This window comes from Euleptes europaea, chromosome 7, assembly GCF_029931775.1.
Source record: "Euleptes europaea isolate rEulEur1 chromosome 7, rEulEur1.hap1, whole genome shotgun sequence".
Classification (NCBI taxonomy): domain Eukaryota; kingdom Metazoa; phylum Chordata; class Lepidosauria; order Squamata; family Sphaerodactylidae; genus Euleptes; species Euleptes europaea.
In genome coordinates, this window is record NC_079318.1 from 9,430,481 (window position 1) to 9,453,634 (window position 23,154).

Genomic DNA, 23,154 nt, shown 5'->3' on the forward strand with positions numbered 1-23,154 from the left:
CCCGCCCCGCTTGCCACCCTGTTGCTTACGGCTCCGAGCAGGCAAAGTTTGTGTGTGCGCGCGCGGGGGGGGGGTGCGTCGACGGTTGAGCGAGGGGAGCAGGAAGGCGGCGGGGGGAGGGGGGCGGCCTGGTGAGGCGGGCGGGGCCGGGCTCTGGCTGGCGAGGGCTGCGCCGCTGGCCGCTCGTGAGGGCGGCGGGGCAGGGGTGGGGGGTGGGCTTCGGGCCGAGGGCCGGCCCAGGGCGGGGGAGCGGGCGCCTCGCACTCCGCGCGCTGAGGCGATGGAGGAAGAAGAACCCGCCGCCGGCGCGGAGCCCCAGGCGGAGGCCACCATGCCCGAGAGTTTCTCCAGGCTTTGGGCGGATGTCATGGGGATCTTGGTGAGTGGGAGCGAGCGAGCGGGGGCGGGGGGCGGCTGAGGCCCGGGAGGGGGGCGGGAGGGGGGCTCCCTCGGCTGCGCGGCTGGGGGGCTCGGACACCCCCGACCTCCTCCTCCTCCCCCTCCTCTCGGGGTCCCACAAGGGTTTCAAAGGGCTGGCTGGAGACCAAACTTTCGCAGCAATACTGGAAGGAAGGAGTTGCTTGGCGGTGGTGGTGGTGGTGATAGGTGGGTGGGTGGGTGGGTGGCTGCTGCAGGAGGGGCTTCAGCGTGGTTTACCAAGCCCGGGCCTTAGTGGCGACCCCGGTTGCCCCCTTGGGACAGCACCTGTTGGGAAAGTCTCTCTAAGGCGCTGGTTCCCAACCGGGGGTCCGCGAGAACTAAATTAAGGTCCGCGAAACAAAGTTATAAACCCACAATAAATTAATATTTTCAATGAAAAGTGCCCTATTATAAAAAATATATATATTCAAATATTATTCTAAGTTTAATGTTTCACTAACAGCTATGATTAAAGTTTATTTTCAAATTCTCTGAGTTTTTATTTTGAACCCTGCACCGAACAAAAAGGTCCTAGTGGTCCCTGGTCAAAAAAAAGGTTGGGAACCACTGCTTTACATAGAATAAATGTGCCAGCACGAGATCCTAAGCGAGCAGCCTGCTCTTCTTGGCTCTGCTTGGCTCAGCCATCCCTTAGGATTAGGTCTCCTTTTGCTGAAAAGTAGGAGGAGAAAACCTTCGGGATCCGGGTGGGGGGGGTTACTGGGAGGGAGAACCACGTTCGTTTTAGGGATGGCTGTACTAAAACCGTGATCATCCTCAGCATCCACACTTAGCTGTTAAAATCCAGCTCTCCTGTCATCATTCTGAACAATGTTGCCGTAGAGTTTGTATACTTCTGTTTTGTGGTTTCACCCACCTTCTCTGGGGTGGAGTGCACACCTGCCGCTGTATGTACTCTGCAGCAGAATATATGATAATTGAGGGGAGACGGTGGATTTACGCTGGAACGCTGTGTAAAAATTTCAGGTTTGGCTGTGGTAAACTTGGTTTAACTCTGAGGAATTTGGATGGAAACTCTGGTTTTGCAGAGAACTGTAGACCGATTCATCAGGTCTTCACAAGACACTCTGTTATGAAGTATACAGGGAGTTAAATATTTGTAATACTCCTGTCAGGTTACTGATCCCTCCTCCCTTCCCTGAGGTTCAATAATTCAGTAGCTGAGGCCGATCAGAAATGTTCAGCTGCACTATACATGCCCTGAATTTAATTAGATCAACACTATAACTACACCCATTGCGGATCAGGGGCAGCACTGGCTAATGGAATATTTAACTCTTTCGTCCATTTTTAAATATTTACCGGTGGACAGAGAGTACAACAGCAAAACTTCTGCGATCTCTATACTTTATAATAATCAGATATATTCTAATTATATGTTGACTTGCAAATAATTAAGATCATACTCACCCTTGTAACCTCATTCCAAGCTTAATTATGAGCAAGACACATTCCCAGTTTGATGGTCTGAAGATTTTGGAAGGGTGCACTCAGGGCAATCAGGTTGTGTGTTTTTAAACCAGCAGGTTTTCGATGGAACTGGCCTAGAAAAGTACCAGTTTGTTTGTTTTTTAAAGATTATTGAATTAATGACTGACCCTAGAAAAAAGGTAAACCTGGCATATGCACACTTTGCTGTTGGATTTCTCAGAAAGGAGGAAATTACCTTATAGCTGTGTTTTAGTTAACTTAAATTTCAACTTCTAACTTAAATTTCAACTTCTAACAATCATAGAACTCCACTGAGAGATCTTTGGGAATTCTGTTTGGAGAAAGTAGGGGGAATGTTTAAAACCAAAATCATTAGGAAGATGAATGACATTTTTCTGTACTACACCATTTGATATTCATAAAAATGCCTACAGCATTCTGGGTACTGTTCAGAAGTCAGAGAGAGACAAGGTCTGTGTTAAACCTAACACAAAAGGGAAAGGGGATAGCCAGGGTAGATGAAAGTTCAGATCTGAATATAAAAATGTCATAAGTTTTATTCCATACAGTCCACATCTTTGGAATATGCGTTCTTATGCTGAACTGTGCCAAGAGCACTAGGGTACTCTTGCTATTCAGTTGTTGGCAGCAATGTTAACTTGTAAGTTTATGTGAAGCATACTGTCTGGCACATTTTACCACTGTGTTCAATGGATAATGGGGAATGTGTAGCGCAGGGGTGTTGAACTCATATGTTATGAGGGACGGATATGACATAAATGTCACTTGGTCGGGCCGGGCCAAATCAAACAAACAAATAAATACCATAAAATGTAATGCCGGGTACCAGAGATATGAACTCAATAGAAGACACAGGCAAAGTCAATTAATTATATTATTTTTGTTATTGTTTTAAGCATGTTTGTATTTTAAGAAAAAATAATAATATCATTAGTTGCCTTTGCCTGTGTCTTCTATAAAGTTTGTAGGCTGAACAACAGCACTGGCAGCTTTCTACCTGCACAATCAGCAGGACTTGGTGACGTTTCTAACTCACTTGCCCCATTGCTAGGGGAGCAAGGGCCAGTAGCAAAACCCCTGTCAGTCCCAGAGGTAGACATCCTGCATCTCTCCCCATAGTTTGTTACCCCATGCTTGCCATCTCCCGGACCCACTTCTCCTCCTGGTACCTTTCCAGACTTTGGCTCTCTTCCAGCAACAACCTGTTTGTTTCAGTGTGTTCCTGTGTGAAAGGGGAAGGGAGAGAAGCCCCTCAGAGCAAGAGAAAGAGGAGGCAGATTACAACAAGGGAGGGGAAAGGGGCAACTGGAAGGAGAGCTGGAAAGCAAATGCAAAGTCTGTTTTGAGAAGGGAAAGGCGAGCTACAGCAAGAGAGGGGAGAGAAAAGGGGCATCCTGCAAAGTCTGTTTTGAGAAGGGAAAGGCGAGCTATAGCAAGAGAGGGGAGAGAAAAGGGGCATCCTGCAAAGTCTGTTTTGAGAAGGGAAAGGCGAGCTACAGTAAGAGAGGGGAGAAAAAAGGGGCGGTGGGAAGGAGAGCTGGAAAGCAAATGCAAAGTCTATTTTGAGAAGGGAAAGGCGAGCTACAGCAAGAGAGGGGAGAGAAAAGGGGCATCCTGCAAAGTCTGTTTTGAGAAGGGAAAGGCGAGCTACAGTAAGAGAGGGGAGAAAAAAGGGGCGGTGGGAAGGAGAGCTGGAAAGCAAATGCAAAGTCTGTTTTGAGAAGGGAAAGGCGAGCTACAGCAAGAGAGGAGAGAGGAAAGGGGCGGCGGGTAGGAGAGCTGGAAAGCAAGTGCGTTCGGAGCTTTGAGAGAAAAGTGAGCTACAGAAAAGGCGGGCCCCACCAGGATCTTGCATTGCGTCATGGCTGCGACCCTGTTTCCTGCTGCCTCTCTGAATCTTCCTTGCTCTTGCTTGCAGCTCAAGAAGAGCACCTCTTTCCTCCTCTCCTGGTCTCCAGACTTAGCTGTTCAGTCCACTCTGGGGCTGGGGAAGGCAGAGGCTGGGCAGGGCGATGACGACCTGCAGGCTCTTGGCTGAAAAGAGCTCATTCTCTGGCTTGCAATTGCGTGATCTAAGCCCACACCAAGATCTGGTACTGTTGGCTGGCGAGCATGCAGCAAGAATGGGGGGAGGAGCGGGAGTGGCTGCCTTGGCTCTGCTGGCTGGATAAAAGACTTCGGCGGGCCTGATCCAGCCCACGGGTCGTATCTTTGACACCCCTGTTGTAACGTGTCCAAGTTAAACTGGGTGAATTAAATTGATTTTAAAAGGGCATACGAAGAAAGCTAATATGGCAAAGACAATGCTGGCATTAGCCTTTCCAGTTTCATAATGCTGTTGTGGGGGGTAAAATTACCATTGTAGCTTGTAATTCAGTGTGAAATGATGCAGATGGCTCCAGCATTATATTAATGGAATAGCTAAGCATTCCTTTTGCAGTGCTTTAAAGACTTAAACAAGGAGTGGTTGAGGAAGTGTTTCTGCCTACATCTGTGAGAACATCTAGGGTGGCATAAGGAATGGTGGGAAAGTGTTCCTCTTCCTTTTCAGCAGACAATGTGGGTCATGTAGTAGAAAAGAGCAAGAGTCCAGTAGCACCTTAAAGACTAACAAAAATATTTTCTGGCAGGGTATGAGCTTTTGTGAGCCACAGCTCACTTCTTCAGATACAGCTAGAATGTGAATCCATCTGTTTTTAAGTAGAGGAGAGTGAATTCAGACAAGCATTAGTATGTAAATGTTAACAGTATGTAAATGTGAATAGCAGGCGTGATGGGATTAGGTGTGGTATGCAGAAGAGTCTGTGATGTCCAGGGGAGAGATGGGTGTGGAGAAATCAACATTGGTAATGAGCCATGAATGCAAGGTCTTTATTCAGCCCAGGTAAATTCATTGTCTTTAGTTTAAATATCAACTGTAATTCAGCAGTTTCTCTTTCCAATCTCCCTTTGAAATTCCTTTGTAAGAGAACTGCTACTCTTAAATCTGCAACAGAATGTCCTGGAAGGTTGAAATGTTCTCCCACTGGTTTTTGAATATTGTGGTTTCTGATGTCAGACTTATGTCCATTTAATCTTTGTCTAAGAGACTGACCTGTTTGTTCAGTGTAGATTGTGGAAGGGCATTGCTGGCATGTGATGGCATAAATCACATTAGAAGATGAGCAGGAGTATGAACCTGAGATAGTATGGCTGACATTGAGATGATGTTCCTAGAATCTATATGAGGGCAAAGTTGGCACCTTGGTTTGTTGCAGGCCTTGGTGCCAGAGTCCATGTTTCTGTTAAGTAATTTATCATCATGGGTGAGAAGTTGTTTTAGGTTAGCCGGCTGTCTGTAAGCAAGAAAGGGACGCCCCCCCAGTGCTTCAGCGAGGGAAGTGTCACAATCCAGCATTGGTTGTAGGTCCTTAATAATACGTTGGACTGGTTTTAGTTGGGAGCTATAAGTGACAACCAGAGGTGTTCTGTTGTCATTCTCTCTGGGCTTATCTTGTAGTAAGTTGTGCCTGGGTATCATTCTGGCCTTCTCAATCATCTTTCTCACCATATCAGCAGGATATTGTAGTTGAAAAAATGTTTGCTGTAGGTCTCTCAAGTGTGTAGCTCTGTCTGAAGGATTGGAGCAGATGCGACTATAGCGTAGGGCTTGGCTATAGACAATGGATTGTCTGATATGGTTGGGGTGGTGGCTGGACGCATGTAGACACTGTAGGCGCCTGGGGTTCGGGGTCCCAGGTCCTCTGCTCCTCTGCTTCCCGCACTGGCTGAGCCCAAGGAGCTTCCTCAGCCTCAGACCAGTCAGAGGGAGAGTCCGAATCAACCGCTCCCTCTGACGCAGCCAGAGTCCCGCCGCTGTCAGCTTCCAGCGGGGAGCCCTCTGACCTTCCTCCTCCCTGGCCTCCGCTCCAGTGGCCTTCATAAAGGCCAGGCTCCTCCCTTTCCTCCTTCTGGCCCCTCCCCCTTAGGCCATAATATAGGCCATCGGGCTTCCCCCTCCCTTCCCCCGCGGAAGTAGGCCGTTCCCTCTTTGTCCTGCCCCTTGGTTGGGCTTGGTATCTTGGCCCGCCCCTCCTCCCTGCTAGCGGGGTGGGCGAAGGGCTGGCCCCTGCCGTCGGGCGAGGGAGGGCTTCCGCGGCCTCGCCCGGGCCGCGCCCGCCTGTCAGCTGGGCCGCGGGGAAGTCTCCCAGGCCGCCCCCGGGGAAATCCGGGCGGCCGCGTTCTCCGCGTCCGGCTGCCGCTCGGGCGTCCTCCCCCCGTCTCCGGCCCCGCCCTCCCTCCATGCGGCGCCAGCCGGCCTCCGCTTCCCTGCTTGCCCCCCCGGCCCCGTCCTCCTCCCCCGCCGCTTCTTCTCCTGCCGACGAGCCTGCGGGGAAGAAAAGAGAGCCAGGTAAGGGATCAGCCGCTGGACCTGCCCCGCTTCCCGCCCGGGGTGCCCTCCCTTCCTGAGCGCCCCTGAGTCTGGTCGAGCCTGGCAGTCCCAGATGGGCCGGCTCTGGGCCCATCTCGGGACACACCCCCCCTCTTAGAGCGTCCGTAGGGCTGGTTGTCTCAGTGTCAAATATTCGCGACATGTAGTCGGCTAGGAGGTGCTTCTTTCCTGGGTTGTGTTGGATCGTGAATTGAAAGGGTAACAACGAGATGTACCAACGGAGCACTCTGGCATTGTGATTTTTCATCGTCGCCATCCATTGCAGCGGTGCGTGGTCCGTTACCAACACGAATGGGTTGTGGGTGAGATAAAACTGAAGAGCTCCCACGGCCCATTTAACGGCTAGGGCTTCTTTTTCTACCGTAGCATACCGTTTTTCCGCTCCTTGCAACTTCCGACTCAAGTATAAGAGAGGATGATCTTGACCGTTATGCTCCTGCAACAGGACGGCTCCCAGTCCAACATCGGAGGCATCCGTGTGTACTTTAAAGGGTTTATCGAAGTCCGGACTTTTGAGTACGGGCTGGCGCGACAAGGCCGCCTTTAAGTCTTCAAACGCTGCCCTTCGAGCCTCGGTCCATCGGAGTTGATTTGGTTCGTACTTTGTCAGGCAGTCCGTCAGGTGAGCCGCGCGGCTGGCAAAGTGCGGGATGAATCGGCTGTAAAACCCGACGATGCCCAGGAATCGCCGCAGCTGCTTCTTCGTCCGAGGGCGCGGGGCAGCCTCCAACGTCGTTATCTTATCGGGAACCGGGCGGAGGTGGCCATTCCCCACGAGGTAGCCCAAATAACGCAGCTCTTTGAAGCCTATGTGACTTTTGGCCCGGTTGGCTTTAAGGCCTGCGGCGTACAATGCCCGTAACACGGCCTCTAGGTGCTGGAGATGAGAGTCCCAGTTTGGACTAAAGATGACGATATCGTCGATATAAGCCAGCGTAAAACTCCGACAATGAGCTAATACCGTATCCACCATACGCTGAAAGGTGGCTGCTGCTCCATGGAGTCCAAACGGCATTACTCGGAATTGATAGAGGCCGGAGGGGCTTGCAAAAGCCGTCTTCTCGCGATCTTCCGCTCGCATGGGTATCTGCCAATACCCCTTTGTTAAATCTAAAGCTGTAATGTACTTGGCGTGTCCTAGTTGTTCCACCAGTATATCTGTGCGAGGCATGGGGTAGGCGTCGAACTCAGCCAGCTTGTTCACTTCCCGATAATCAACGCAAAAACGAACCGATCCATCGGGCTTGGGGACCAGGACGATAGGACTCCTCCATGCACTCCGGGACGGTTCTATGACCCCCATGCTGAGCATCTTAGCGACTTCGTTTTCTACGATCTCCCACAATTTCCGAGGTACGGGGCGCCACGGGGCGCGGGCTACTTTACCCCCGGGGGTGCGGACGGCGTGTTCTACCCATGATATCCGCCCAGGCTCCTTATCAAATACCGGGGGACATTGCCCGATAAGGGTCTGTACCTGCCTTCTCTGTTCGGGGGACAAGGTGTCATCAATACGAGGGCTACTGGCAGCGTTGGCAGGGTCGGCCCATGGTATTTCCCCCTCTAATAATTCTAAGGGTTCCTCCCCGAGGTGACAACTGGCCTCTGAGGCGCCACGTTCTACCCATTCTTTCAAGTCGTTTATGTGGATTTGTTTTTTCTGTCGGCCTCGGGTCCCGCATTGTACTTCGTAGGTACAGGGGCCTATGACGCGGGTCACTACGAATGGGCCCCGCCATGGGTCTCCCTCTCTTGTCCCGAAGATGCGAGCTTTTACTAGCACTTTACTCCCGGCCGTAATCGTTCTTTCTCGGGCTTTCCTATCGTAATAGGCTTTCTGGGCCTCCTGGGCCTGCTGGAGGTTACGCATGGCCACCTCCCGGGCCAAGGTCAGTCGTGTTCTCAGCTGCTGGACGTATTCGGAAGGTTCTTTCCCTTCCTCTATGCTGGCGTCCCCCTTCCATTCTGCTTCTACCAAGCCCATTATGCCCCGGGGTCGCCTGCCATATAATAGCTCAAAGGGTGCATATCCCGTGGACGCCTGTGGGGTTTCTCGTACGGCAAAAAGAACGGGATCTATTAACAGGTCCCACTGATTTGGACGTTCACTCGCTACCTTACGTAACATGGTCTTCAGGGTTTGGTTGAATCGTTCAACCAGCCCATCGGTCTGCGGGTGGGCCACTGATGTGAAGATCTGTTGTACCCCCAGTGTCTGGCACAATTGCCTCGTAATGGTGCCCGTAAATGACGCTCCTTGGTCCGATATCAACTCTCGAGGTAACCCCACCCGTGCAAACAATTGAACCAGCACTCGACACACCCCATTGGCCTGCATATTCCTGAGGGGAATGGCCTCGGGGAACCGTGTGGCGTAATCTACGAGTACTAGGATGAACCGGTTGCCCCGGGGGGTCCTGGGCAGAGGACCCACAAAGTCCATGGCCACTCGATCAAATGGGGTAGTGATCAGGGGCAACGGGTGTAGTGGTGTCCGTGGGGGTGTCCTATGGGTATACCTCTGACACTCGGGGCAGGAGCGACAAAAGGCCTTAACGTCTCGTGAAATGGCGGGCCAGAAAAACTTTTCCTGAAGCCTCGCTAACGTGTTCTTTACCCCTTGGTGCCCTGACCAGGAATGATCGTGACTTAATCTTAGCAGCCTATCGTGATACTCTGTAGGCACCAGGAGTTGCTCCCTCTCTCCTCCAGCGTCCCTCACCACCCTATACCATAGCCCCTGTTTCTGCACTACCTGTGGCCACCGAAGGGCTCTACGGTCATTGAGGACCTCTCCCTCTCTTATCGCTGTCATACCTCTCAAGGCCTCCAACGAGGGGTCTTGTTGTTGTAGTCTGCCAAACTCGGGGTCGCTTTCCCATGATGTACGCGGATCTTTGTCGCCTGCCTCGGAGGGACCCGGTAAGGCTTGTGCGGAGGTTCCTGGAGCCTCGTCTTCCTCATCCCCCATGTGGGTCTCCCTTGGGGTTGCTGGAAGGAGCCGCCGCATCATTTCCTGGAAGCACGGAGCATCTCGCCCGATCAAGGCCTGATAGGGCAACTGCTGTACTCGGGCCATAAGGATCTCATAGTCCCGTTGTTCCCACTGTAGCCGCACTTTCACCACGGGCAGCTGTTCCACCTGTAACTCAACCAGTAACGGGGCCGGTCGTCCACCCCAGGCATCCGCTTGCATGGCCTGTTCCCATCCGAGGTCGCATTCCATCAGCGGACATTCACGCCGGAAGTGACCCCATTGGCCACAGGTATAGCAGGGGCCCTTGCCGGTGATGTCGAGGATGCTTCCTTCCTTCTTTGGGCCTGTTCGGGGACCCTCAGCTGGAATGTTTCCGGGGGTGGCGTTGGCCTGAGGCGGGGTCCCCCGGAATTGGGGTCCCCCGCCTGGCAATATCCGTGGTGGGAGACGGGCCCGTCCTCCCCGGTTCCCTACCCCAGTTGGGGACCGATAGTCCCCTTTCGGGGGTTCTCCCCTCGCTTCCAACGCACAGACGTTATCCAGTAGTGTCATTGCTTCTTCCAAAGTCTTGGGTTTGTTGCAGATCAGCCACTCCTGGGCTCGATGCGGTACGACTCGTACTAGCTGCTCTAGCACGACGCGTTCAACCACCGCGTGACTGTTCAGCACTTCTGGTTGCAACCACCGGTCAGCCATGTCTTTCAAGGCTGTCACGAAGGCTCGCGGTGGTTCTCCCTTCTTCCAGGACATTTGTCGGAACCTTTGCCGGTAAGTCTCGTCTGAAATCGCATATCGAGCCAATATAGCCGCCTTTAATTTTCCATAGTCGGCACTATCTGCTTTGGGTAGAGATCTCAGAGCTATTTGGGCCGGTCCAGTCAAGTGGGGCCCAATAATGAATGACCAGCGCTCTTTAGGCCACCCGGAGGCTTCGGCCGTACGTTCAAACGCCTCGAGGTAGCCGTCAATATCATCTTCGGGGCCTAATTTGGAGAGGGGGATGGGGGGACCCCTTGGGGTGCTTCCCCCTGCCCCTTCCCCGACCCCACCTCTAGTACCCTCTAGCGTCTTACACACATCTCGCAACAGACTGGCTTGAGCTTCCTGTTGTTGGAGAGACATCTCCCGTACTAGGCGGTGTTGTGCATCTTGCTGCTGTTGCCACATTTCTTTCATCAACTTCCCCTGCTGCTCCAGCATCCATTGGCCAAATTGGCCGAAATCCATCGCTGGCGGCGTGGTCTTTTCGGCCGGTTCCATGGGAGGCGTGGTGCTGGTCGGGAGCTTCAATAGGGGTGGCCTTAATATCGGCCGACTCGGCCGCCACCCAGCGGCAGCTGGGATTCGAGGAGGGGGTCGCTTGGCCCCTCCCCCTATGCCCGCATTCTCCACCACTGTAGGCGCCTGGGGTTCGGGGTCCCAGGTCCTCTGCTCCTCTGCTTCCCGCACTGGCTGAGCCCAAGGAGCTTCCTCAGCCTCAGACCAGTCAGAGGGAGAGTCCGAATCAACCGCTCCCTCTGACGCAGCCAGAGTCCCGCCGCTGTCAGCTTCCAGCGGGGAGCCCTCTGACCTTCCTCCTCCCTGGCCTCCGCTCCAGTGGCCTTCATAAAGGCCAGGCTCCTCCCTTTCCTCCTTCTGGCCCCTCCCCCTTAGGCCATAATATAGGCCATCGGGCTTCCCCCTCCCTTCCCCCGCGGAAGTAGGCCGTTCCCTCTTTGTCCTGCCCCTTGGTTGGGCTTGGTATCTTGGCCCGCCCCTCCTCCCTGCTAGCGGGGTGGGCGAAGGGCTGGCCCCTGCCGTCGGGCGAGGGAGGGCTTCCGCGGCCTCGCCCGGGCCGCGCCCGCCCGCCTGTCAGCTGGGCCGCGGGGAAGTCTCCCAGGCCGCCCCCGGGGAAATCCGGGCGGCCGCGTTCTCCGCGTCCGGCTGCCGCTCGGGCGTCCTCCCCCCGTCTCCGGCCCCGCCCTCCCTCCATGCGGCGCCAGCCGGCCTCCGCTTCCCTGCTTGCCCCCCCGGCCCCGTCCTCCTCCCCCGCCGCTTCTTCTCCTGCCGACGAGCCTGCGGGGAAGAAAAGAGAGCCAGGTAAGGGATCAGCCGCTGGACCTGCCCCGCTTCCCGCCCGGGGTGCCCTCCCTTCCTGAGCGCCCCTGAGTCTGGTCGAGCCTGGCAGTCCCAGATGGGCCGGCTCTGGGCCCATCTCGGGACAGACACGTTTGCCGATCCGTCAGTTTCCGGTACAATGTGGTGCTTGTGTGTCCCCCGTGGATCCTTACTGTGGTGTCTAGGAAGTTTATTTCTTGTTCGGAGTAATTCATAGTTAGATTGATGGTGGGGTGGAAGTCGTTGAAAGCCTGGTGAAATCTTTCAAGGGCTTCTTTGCTTTCTAGTATATATTTTTTAATATCATAGCTAAAATATTTATAAAAATCCTGCAATATTTAGTGACTTCTATGTCTGGAATTTAGAGTAAATCTGTTTAATTTGGGTGATGTCTGCAGGGTGCTCTAAATTCATTTAATTTTAAAATAGTCTTGTTGTGTTTGCAATTATGTCATTAGGAGTAGAATAGTGCCTAAATGCTTCCACGTCACCCCCTCCCATCCTGGCTGAGAGTTCTATTGCTACTCCTTCATATCCTTAAATTTACCAAGTCAACGGATAGTGGTTGTTAAGAGCTCTGAAAAGTCCAAATCAGGGGTGGGGAAACTTTTTCCCGCCAAGGGCCATTTGGATATTTATAACATCATTTGCGGGCAACTTAAAAATTAGCCGACCAAGCCCCAAGCAGGCAGCTGCCCCAGATGTTCCCCCCGGAGTGGGCAAGCAGGCAGACATCCAGCCGGTGGTGCACTCGTCCACCTGGTGGCGCAGGATGGTCTGTTGCACCAGCTGGGCATAGCTGTCCAGCCACACGCGGGAGTTGCTCCTGCTTCACATGGTCGGAGCCGGATTCTACAGCCGGCTCCTGCTACCTCCGCCTGCAGGGATGAAACGAAGACACACTGGTTAAGAACTCCCCCCCCCCGCGTGCACATTCTGGCCCTGCCCCCCTTAACCCCTCCATTGTCGCCACTTCCACCCCCATACAGAGGGAATACGTTTCTCTATGGCCCGGGTGGGAAAGGATTAACAGTTTCTTGGGCGATCCTAGAAACTCCATAGCTAAGGACTCTTCTGCAAGGGGGGAAAAGGTTCATTTTTTCAGCAAAACAAACTCACATTCGCCTTGAATAGAGGCTATTCCTGTCCGTGGGAGGGGGCAGATCGCCAGTCTTAGATCCTTCTGAGCTAGAGATCTGCCAGGACCATGAAGGGCCAGACCAAATGATTTTGCGGGCCTTAAACAGCCCCCGGGCCTGACTTTCCCCACCCCTGGTCCAAATAATTCTGGAGATGTAGACAAGCTTTATCTTTGGTCATTATGTTCATATTGAAGCATATGCACTTATGTTGTTATTTCTATTATTATTTATATATAACATTTGCATATTAGGGTACTTAATGTTTAGACCTTTGCAATATAGCTTAAATTTTGCCTTGAAGTTAGAAAAAACAAGTTACCTTTGCTTTTTCTGTACTATAGACAATAGCAATATGTACTATAGATAATAGCAATTGTTTATACCACAGTTAGACACACATGGAAAGAGCTGTTCTGTCAATGCCTTTATTTGGATCAACTAATATTTTCAATGCTGGAAGTAAACTTTTGGTTACATAGGACTCTTCATCATACTGGATGTTAAAAATAAACATAGATGTTGCTTTTCCATTTCAGTATTTATTACTGCATCCTCCTGAGTGCAAAGACAGAAGTTTGAAACCAACAAAATATAAGATTATACATACGTCATAGTGGAGAAAGTTTGAGTTACTAAGAAGAGACGCATATTTAAGTTTTTTGAGAGGATCAGACACGTGGCTAGCATTTAATATGTAAATAATAATGCTAAACAGAAAATGATTATGTTCCAATTTGAATATAATGACCTGGGGTAAGCTGGTAAATATCTCAAGAACAATTTGAGCTTGCATGGCTGCAAAAGGAAAACACTGGGAACCATTCCATTCCTGTTATTCTGAGGGACCTTGGCATGGACCAAGCAGGTTTTGATTACACACATGAAAGCTAAGGTTTAGTTATTGTATTCCAGAGTTTTCAATTTCTCAAACTGTACAAGAAGCTCTTGCAAGTTAGGAAGAATGTTTTTGGGAGTCTGTCTTGTAAAAAAAAAGTGTTATGCCAGTGTCATTAACTAGCTAATGATCTCATCTTCCTATCTCTATTGAACAGTATGGTGCTACCCTGAAATATTTGCATCGAATTCCTTTGTGACCACATTTTGCCAATGCTCACTGGTTTCAAGTGTTGTGCTAGTGTTCCTAACCAGCTAATGGTCTCATGTTGCTACTTTTACTGGCAATGTTCACTGGTTTCATTAGATATATTCCCTACAATGCGTTCATTAGTCCTCTGTCCCTTCTGTGTAGCCAACTGTGCAGCACAAGTCTCTTTATCCCGATTTAGTCCTACAAGTCTGGGTCATTAATTAAAAGCTCAGATTCTACCAAAACTATATTTTTCTTTTCTTTCAATAAGACTTTTTAAAAAGTGGAATAGTAATAGTTATGATAATTAGTGGAACATTGTAATATACTGATTAAAGCTAATTGAATCTGCCAGTCAGTGACGTACATTTATCAAAGCCTGAGAAGCATTTCCTTTGGTGCCACTCCTACTATAGCTAAGAAATAGTAACTTTCTTTCCTGCTGTACTTGGATTTCTGAAAGCCTGAGAAGCATTTCCTTTGGTGCCACTCCTACTGCAGCTCAGAAATAGTAACTCTCCTTCCTGTTGTGCTTGGATTTGTCAATCTGGAAATGACTATCATGTTGCTTGTCATTCCTAATTAACCTCATGATATATTTCTGTACTAGTCATTAGGGTCTAGAAGTCTCCCTGCTATTAATTAGTCCAATAGTGTAATTTGGAAACCTCCTGTTACAGTGTTTAAGTAATTACAATCTGCAGTATTTCTAAGATGCCACACATGGAGCCTTGGAAGGAGGGAAGGCTGTGCTATAAATATGTGCATTTTTATAATTTAATGCTATAACTTGTTTAGTAAAAGTTTGAAGATGTGAAAATTTACCTTTGTAAATCTGAATTGCAAGCATCAGTGATTCTTGATTTCATGACTGGTCTACAAGTGCAGATAAGCAAGTTGGATTCCTGCATTAGATTACAGCAATATTAATAAGTAGATAATTCCAAATTAGAATTAAAGTATTCTTGTGCAATTGTGTAGTATATCTGTTACAGCAATAAGGAATGATCCCTAAATACTGAGAAGTTGTCCAACATAATTTACTGGGAAGTTGGGCTGTACAAACTACACTGAGATGAATGGGAGGTGCATAAGAACACAGTAATGCTTTTGTGTACCTAGGTATTCATTTCAGTGTGACGTGCAGTGAAACTTACAGGTGATTCACAAGAAATACTAAAATGTTTGGCTAACACTAGTCTGGATTTTAGGATGCCAAAACTGAACAACTTGTAAGAACTATGGGGGGAAATGATGTGTTGGGGTGAGATACTCTCATAAACAAAATGCCATGAAGCACAGTGATCTACACTGACAACAAGGACAAAAATCACCCCATCTCTTTTCTGTGCCCATGAAAAGTTTATTCTGTCCTGCCATCTTCCACCAGCAGAAGGAAAGAAGTGGGGACAGTTTTGCTCATTGCAGAATGGGAGATCAGTGACTGTTGATACCAGGGTAGTAGGGTTGCCAGGTCCCTCTTCGCCACTGGTGGGAGGTTTTGGGGGTGGAGCCTGAGGAGGGTGAGGAGTAGTCTGCTCAAAAGATTTCACTTTCATTTTTACTGCTTGCCCCTCCCACCCCACACTTAGCTTCTTGTGCAGATCTATTCCACTCCAAACAAACATCTGTTCGTTGAACATCTTGAAACTTAGCACTTAAGGCGTAAGGGATTGATTCTGTATACATAGATTTGAAAAGATAACAATGAGGTTGTCTTTTTCTCAACTCTGTATGTTTATTTTATAACATTTCTGCTGTGAAGAAGAGGTGTGTTATCTCTGCAGACACAAATTCATAGTTTTGAGAACTCCAAAACCTAATTGTAGAAAGTGTGGCGAAATTCCTGATGACAGCAATCAACCAGTGGGAACTAAGCCAGAAAGAGGATCTCAACATTAAAGAATAAACTGTATCCAAACTAGCTTTTAACATTTAAATTTTTAATTTCAGCTTCTGTATATTCTGTATATTTTAAACATATGCCAATAAAGGTATTTGTATTTGAGAACTGCAAAACCAAGTATCTGTGATACTACCTTTGAGACAGATGAATTGCCCAAAATAGTCTTACAGAAACCTCTGGAAGAGCCTGACATTGTGAATGGATTAATGGAATTCATTTACCAAAACATTTAAACATTGCATGAATATACAACCTCATGCTACAAAATTAAAAACTAATCCTTATTTCCTGATGAATAACCTTTGGACTATAATTTATCTTAAATAGAACACTATCTTTAGATACATTTTTCCTCAAAAAGTATTTTATTTTAAAAATCTGATTTAATTTTTTTAATCCAATTTAAATTTTAAAAATCCGATTTCTTTTATTTATTTATTTTTAAATCATTGGTTTTTTTATCCACCCTGGTTGATACACACATGGAAGGGCCTCTGTACTCATGCAGTGTGCTGTACGGATCCCAGTTACTTAATGGAAGTTCAGTTAATTTAGTTCAGTTTATTCAAATTGGTTGCATAGAAATCAATGAAATTTATTGAGATTCAAAATTTTGATGAAAGTTGTGATAAATACAAAATAAAAACTTTTATGCAATAAAAATAAATATACCATACCGAAGACAGTTATATAAAGTTGTTTATTTGCTATAATAATAGATTCATTTAAAAATTAATGTTCAACAATGTATATTTTATTATCTGCAGTTGTACTGATTGTGGTCTGGAGGGTAGGTGGGTCTGGGCTTATTTACCTTATATACTCGAGTATAAGCCGAGTTTTTTAGCCATGATTTTTGGCTTAAAAAACTCACCTCGGCTTATACTCAGGTCAATACGGTAATTCGCCTGCCAAGCCCTCTCCCAGCGTGCTCCGGCCGGCCAGCTGATGGGCGGGCTGTCCCGCCTTCTCCCCCCCACCCCACCCGATCGCGCCTTCTGCGCAGTGATGGTGGCGGCTTCTTCCCACCCCACCCGATTGTGCCTTCTGAGTGGCGGCAGCAGCGATTTCTCCCCCCCAATCGCGCCTTTTGCGTGATCGTCGCGCCTTTTGCGCGATCGCGCCTTCTGCGTGGCGGCGGTGGTTTTTTCACCCCCTACCCCACCCCGCCTTCTGCTGGGCGGCGGCGGTTTCTTCCCCCCCACCTCACCCACCCCCCCACCTCACCCGGGCCGGTCCTCCCGCTTGCCAGCTGACCCTGCGGGGCCTCCTGCGCGCAGGGAGGGGGGCGCCGCCGCTGCCTGCCCGCGCGCCTTCCCTGCGGGCCAAGAGCGGCCTGCGGGGCCTCCTGCGCGCAGGGAGGGGGCCGCCGCCACCGCCTGCCTGCGCACCTGGAGCCCGGTCAGGTAAGCTTGCAGGGGGGGAGGGGGTGCATTTCCCCCTCGGCTTATACGTGGGTGCCTAATTTTTCCCCATTTTTGGGGTGAAATTAGGCACCTTGGCTTATACTCGGGTCGGCTTATGCCCGAGTATATACGGTAGGTCCACATAGACTCTGTTGGTGGTGGAAAGTGCTGTCAAGTCACCACTGACTTATGGCGATCCTCATGGGGTTTTCAAGGCCAGAGATGCATAACTACCCTGGATTTGCTTGGTGGTCTCCCATCCAAGTCCTAACCAGGGTTGACCTGCTTAGCTTCCGAGATCTGATAAGATCCGGCTAGCCTGGGCCATCCAGGTCAGGGCCACGTAGATCCTACTTAGCATCATTTGCCTCTTTCCAAATAAAGATGATTCCTTCTTCGTAACATTATGATGGCTTTCTATACTATCGTTTTTATATTTATGTGTTTGCCATTTTTCCCTGTAAAACAAACTTTTCCAGTAAAATACAACTTTTAAAATGATCTTTTATGCAGATTAGGGTAGGCTAAAGTCAACAACAGTTTTCTGTTGATTTTGCTGAGTTTGAAATAATCAGTCCGGTGGGATCTAGATCAAATCAAGCCTGAACTCTCCCTAGAAGCTAAAATGACTAAACAAGCTATCATACTTTGGTCACATTATGAGAAGACAGGAGTCACTAGAAAAGACAATAATGCTAGGAAAAGTGGAAGACAGAAGGAGAAGAGGAAGACCCAACACGAGAGGAATTGACTTTATTAAGATAATTCACAGTGGGTAGCCGTGTTAGTCTGTCTGCAGTAGTAGAAAAGAGCAGGAGTCCAGTAGCACCTTAAAGACTAACAAAAATATTTTCTGTAGTAGAAAAGGGCAAGAGTCCAGTAGCACCTTAAAGACTAACAAAAATATTTTCTGGTAGGGTATGAGCTTTCGTGAGCCACAGCAACAGCAGAATGGGAAGGAGAAGGAAGGTAGGCATTCAGAGCTGGAAAGTATATTGGCTTCTCAGCAATGATTTTAATTGCTGTTCTAATCTCTTTGTAGACTCAGATGCTGTGATGTTCAATACAAACCTTTCCTTCCATGTTATTTTATATAACACTTGTCTCTATTAAACATCACTTTAGCATTGAGGTTCTGCAGTCTTAGTCTGATAAGCTTCTCCTTATGCCTTTTCTGAATGGTTTCACACTTTCATGGGAGAGAAAAAAGAGCAGAGTAGTATTCCAGTAAAAGAAAAAAAAACTTGCTATTTTTAGATTCTCATTAGATTGTAAAATGTTGGAACTGTTTATTTTCTTGCATGTCTTTAATAAAAGGGTAGTGAATTATACTCTCTTAAATTAGAGGAGGGAATTTAAAACAAAGACAAAAACAAAGATGCTTCTATGGCTATATTTTGCAGATGATATATTCCTAACTTTGTATTACTACTCTGGATACAGAAATGCCTAGGAAATGGCCAGATTCTGTCCTTGTATCTCTTTTGCCAGCCTGCCTATAGCCTTGCCTGCTTGCTTTTCTGTGTCTTATTTTTCTTCATGCCTGCCTTTATTATTTCCAAAAAAAATTGCCATCAAGTCATAGGTGACATATGGCGACCCCATAGGATTTTCAAGGCAAGAGATGGTTTGCTGTTGCCTGCCTCTGCGTCACGACCCTGGTATTCCTTGGAGATCTCCCATCCAAATACTTGCCAGGCTCAACCCTGCTTAGCGTCTGAGATCTGACGAGATCAGGCTAGCCCAGTGATGGCGAACCTTTTAGAGACCGAGTGCCCAAACTGCAACCCAAAACCCACTTATTTATCGCCGAGTGCCAATGCACAACACGGCAACACGGCACAGCCCTAGGCCAGTGGTCAGCAAACTCATTAGTCAACAGAGCCAAATATCAACAGTACAATGATTGAGATTTCTTTTGAGAGCCAAATTTCTTAAACTATATAGGTAGGTACACTGAATAAAACTTGATATCATACTTAATAATGATCTTATTTATTGATAAAAATTAAATTGTAAGTCCCCGCCATTTCCCCCTCCCCGTCCGAAGTCCTCGTCTGGAGGCCTGGTGTACCGCCATAAAAGCCTATTGGTAGACCTGGCCTCCGGCTGAGTCCCGTTGGGAGGCCAGGTCTAACCATTGGCTTTCTTGGCAGTAGACCTGGCCTCCGGAGGCCCATAGAAGCCAATTGTCAGTCATTGTCATGATTTAATTTTATGGATACCTTACTTACTTTTTTCCTTCCTCAGAGGCCATGTCTACCCACTGGCTTTCTTGGCGGTAGACCTGGACTCTGAGGAAGGGGGGCTTTTTCCCCTCCTCGGAGTCCAGGTCTACCGCCAAGAAAGCCAGTGGATAGACATGGCCTCTGAGGAAGGAAAAAAGTAAGTAAGGTATCCATAAAATTAAATCATGACAATGACTGACAATCACTGTACATTTTCCCCATCTGCATTCTCAAAACTCTGCAGGGGGCTTATTGTTGAGTTGTGCATCTGAGTGGCAAATCCAAGGGAAAATCTCCCATTCATAAATGGTCAATAACACCCCCCCCCCATGCTGAGTTTTGAGAATCTGGATGGGGAAAATGTGCATCTGAGTGGCAAATCCAAGGCAAAACCTCCCATTCACAAATGGCCAATAACCCCTGTCCTGAGCCCAGGCCTCCCCGGGCCACTTCGGGACTTCCCAGACACCGGCGGGGGCTAGCCCCCACACGCAGGGGGAGAAAAGGGGTCAGGACGGCAGGATAAAAGCCCCTCCCACCCATCCTTCCCTCCGCCCGCCAACAAACCTCCGCAGTTGGGCGCCTGGCCGGGGGGAGGGGGGCGAAGCGCCGACGACACCACCCCCAGGCAGGAGCTGGCCCCCACAACCTACCTTTCCCCCACAGGTTCCCCCAAGGCAAGAAGGGCAGATGCCCCTGAGCCGGCCCAACCGAAGAGGGACGGGGGGGGGGCTTCTGGCGGGCCGGGAGTCCAGGCCTGCGGGCAGCACGGAGCGGTTCAAAGCCCCCGCGGCCCAGCTGGGCGGCCGCGTGCCTACAGCCTCCCCCATCCGGGGCGGGGCAGAGCCGGAAAGGCCAGTGGCTGGGAGGAACCGTGTGTGCCGGCAGAGAGGGCAACACGTGCCGGAAGTGGCATGCGTGCCATAGGTTCACCAACACGGGGCTAGCCTAAGGCTATCCAGGTCAGGGCTTTCCATTAGGCTAGAATATATCAATATCACCTCTCTAAGGTCAGGTTAGGACTGTTACCGTGCTATAAAAAGCAGAAATTTACAGTGCCATCCTAAGCAAAGTTACATCCATTGAAGTCAATGGGTTTATAATGGTGTAACTCTGCTTAGAACAGCACTGCTATCCAGGCATAGCAATCCACAAGAGGGGGGCCTAATGCCCTTAGGAACCTGCATTACCCCTGCGCCGGCAAAACTGGCACTAATGCTGGTGCAGGGCCTCTTACACAGGCACTGTGGAGCAGCTGGGCATGGCGAGGCAGGGGTGCTGGCGGAGACTTAACTGGCAGCGTATGTCTGGTGCAGGGCCTTCTGCTGGCGCCAAAGGTCAAGCCCTTTCAACCCAGGAACGACACCTTTTGCAGGTGTGAACTTGTGCCTGCAAAAATAATGGCATAGCCCCATGGAACACTATGGAGCAATTTCACGTTGCTTGTGTGGGGGGTTTTTTTCTTATCCCTACTGCGCTGCTGCAAGCTGCTAAGGAAATGGTGCGGCTGTGCCATCCCCGGGCACTTCTTAACTCCCTCCCTCCTTAGGATTGCGCTCTTAAGAGTCAATTCCCCTCTTTGCTATAAAGCTTACTGTCTGACTTTAGATCAGTCACTGTCTCTTAGCCTAACCTACATGATGGGGTTGCTGAGAAGTTAAAACGGGGGGGGGGGGATGGACATATATACCAACTAGGGATCATTGGAGTAACGGTAATAAAGTCAATTATAAAGTCAAGTTGTGGAGGTAAAGCATGTCATAATTTAAATATCAAGGGAAAGGGGTGACAAAGTTGTGACAATTGTAGGATGAGATATTGACTAAAACAGTACAGTGTGAAAAGGTGGGAAATTACTAATTAGTCAAGTGCGACAGACTTTGTGGATAGCTACTAATCATATCTTTGCTATTTTAAAAGGGTGGGAAGGCTAATACACCATAAAGGTATTTCCTGATATACACTGTACAGAATCCTAATGGTTTCTATTCCTTAGAAACAATCTTGTCTTATGAACACCACCATGGTATCTGTGTTACTTGGGAAACATCCAAGAACTTGTGCTTTACAAAAAAAGTCCTTGAAGGCTAACCAATCATGAAGCAATATTTGAAACAGCAGAAATGTGTCAAAGCTCGTTTCATTTCAAACCAATTAGGTTCAAATGGCTCATATTTTAAAGTTAAATAGCTATTCTAAAGTAAAGAGCACACATTGTCCTTCCAAAATATGTGATACTCTATCCAGATGTGTATATGTGGTTTCACTTTCTTGGATATGGAGTAGCATATTTTCCTTCTTTTTGTTTAGAGTTCCTTAATTAAGAAAGCTCATTTATTCAATTGCAGTTGTAAAATATGGTCTTTCCCCCCATCTGATTGGAAACGGGTACATGATCTAACAATATATTTGTTCTAATTATATTATTGATGGATAAAACTGTTGGAGCTAGTGACAGATTTTACAGTACTGTTTCATAAATACATTTTCAAGTACGGTGTGACAGGAAAACAGGATCTTTGTATGATATTTTGGGAGTCATGTTAAAAAGTTGAGGGCATATTAAAATTCACATTTATATTGTTTTTAAAGCCTTATAACATGTTTCAAATTCTAAATTTGGTACTGCCTTTACTGTGAACATTCTTGATGTTTGTGTATGAAGGGTGTTCTTTCTTGGCTTGTAGACAGGAGTTTGAGGTCCTTCTATTCATAATAATTTGTTTATGAAATGTTACAGATAGAAAGGATGAGGTTAAAGCAATAAGGAGAGATGTGTTATAAAAAAGAGACCTTGCAACAGGTTCCTCAGTCATGCCCTGTGAGGAACGGTTAAAATGCTTAGGGCTGTTTAGCTTAGAAAAAAAGGTAAAGGGAGACATAATAGTGGTCTATAAAATTATGCATGGTGTGGAGAGAGTGGTCAGGCAGAAGCTTTTCTCCTGTCATAATACTAGAATGCAGAGTCATCTGCTGAAGCTGAAGGGTGAGAGATTCAATACAGACAAAAGGAAGTATTTATTCACATGACACATTGTTAAATAATGGAACTCCCTACCTCAGGATGTGTTGATGGCTGTCGACTTGGAAGACCACTGTGTGAACAGATGTTTTTTCTTATGTAAGAAGCCAAGATTTTCTAATGATATGGAAAGCATTCCAGATTAGCAAGAAATAAGCAAAAGGACTTCACGAACCTTGATTAATTAATTAAAAACATTTCTAGATCGGCATTCCACCTATATAGGCTCAAGATGTTGAACATTAAAACATGAAGACATTAAAACAACATTTAAAATACAGGTGTATGTAAAACCGTTAAACCATTCAAGATTTACAAGAGGTGGTTTTATGATTCAGTGCAGAAGTGTGATTTTGAATAATGACACGGAAGTATGTGCTTTCTAAAACCACTTTTTTCATGTATAGAACAGGATTAACCATTATAGTAGGGTTGCCAGATCCCCTGCTATGGCAGGAGACTTCCCACTGGTACTGTGTTGTGCATAGTATAACATCATTTCCAGAGAAACCCCAGAAGTGATGTCACATCACTCTAGCAATCCCTAGAGTGATGTGATGTCACTTCCAGTTTTCCCCAGAAGTGACATCATGCCACGTGTACTGCTAATATGGTACTACCCCATATCTGTTCCCCCCACCACCTGCCATTTGCTAGCCATTGACTGGCAACCCTGCATTACACTAAATATGCTTATGCATTACCATCTGCTGTATCTAGCTCCCATGTTGACCTCAAGGTTTCCTCTGCCTTCTCTCATTCTAAAGTCTAAGTAGCTGTACAGATGGATCCATGGCATGAAAGCTAGGGAATTATCCAGCTGGCCTCCTGCCACTGTTGAATCATAGTAATTGGGGGAGGGGGAAGAGACGGAATTGTGCATGCGTTTAGTTAGAGTTGGTGTTAGGTTAGGAAGCGGGGTGAGATAATCTTTCAGAATAGGTGCCGTGGCCCAGGTGCATGT

The 23,154-nt window shown here is 48.3% G+C and overlaps 1 protein-coding gene across 4 annotated transcripts in view; it reads left to right on the forward strand.

The window, feature by feature from the left end:
- Positions 1-292: 292 nt before the first annotated feature.
- Positions 293-23,154, forward strand: part of SASH1 (SAM and SH3 domain containing 1) — a 183,812-nt gene continuing 160,950 nt past the window's right edge. For all 4 annotated transcript variants that reach the window (XM_056853052.1, XM_056853053.1, XM_056853054.1 and 1 more), the window contains exon 1: positions 293-379. In XM_056853052.1, the coding sequence (XP_056709030.1) occupies positions 332-379 (48 nt within the window). In that variant the 5' untranslated portion in view covers positions 293-331. The remainder of the gene's footprint in view (positions 380-23,154) is intronic.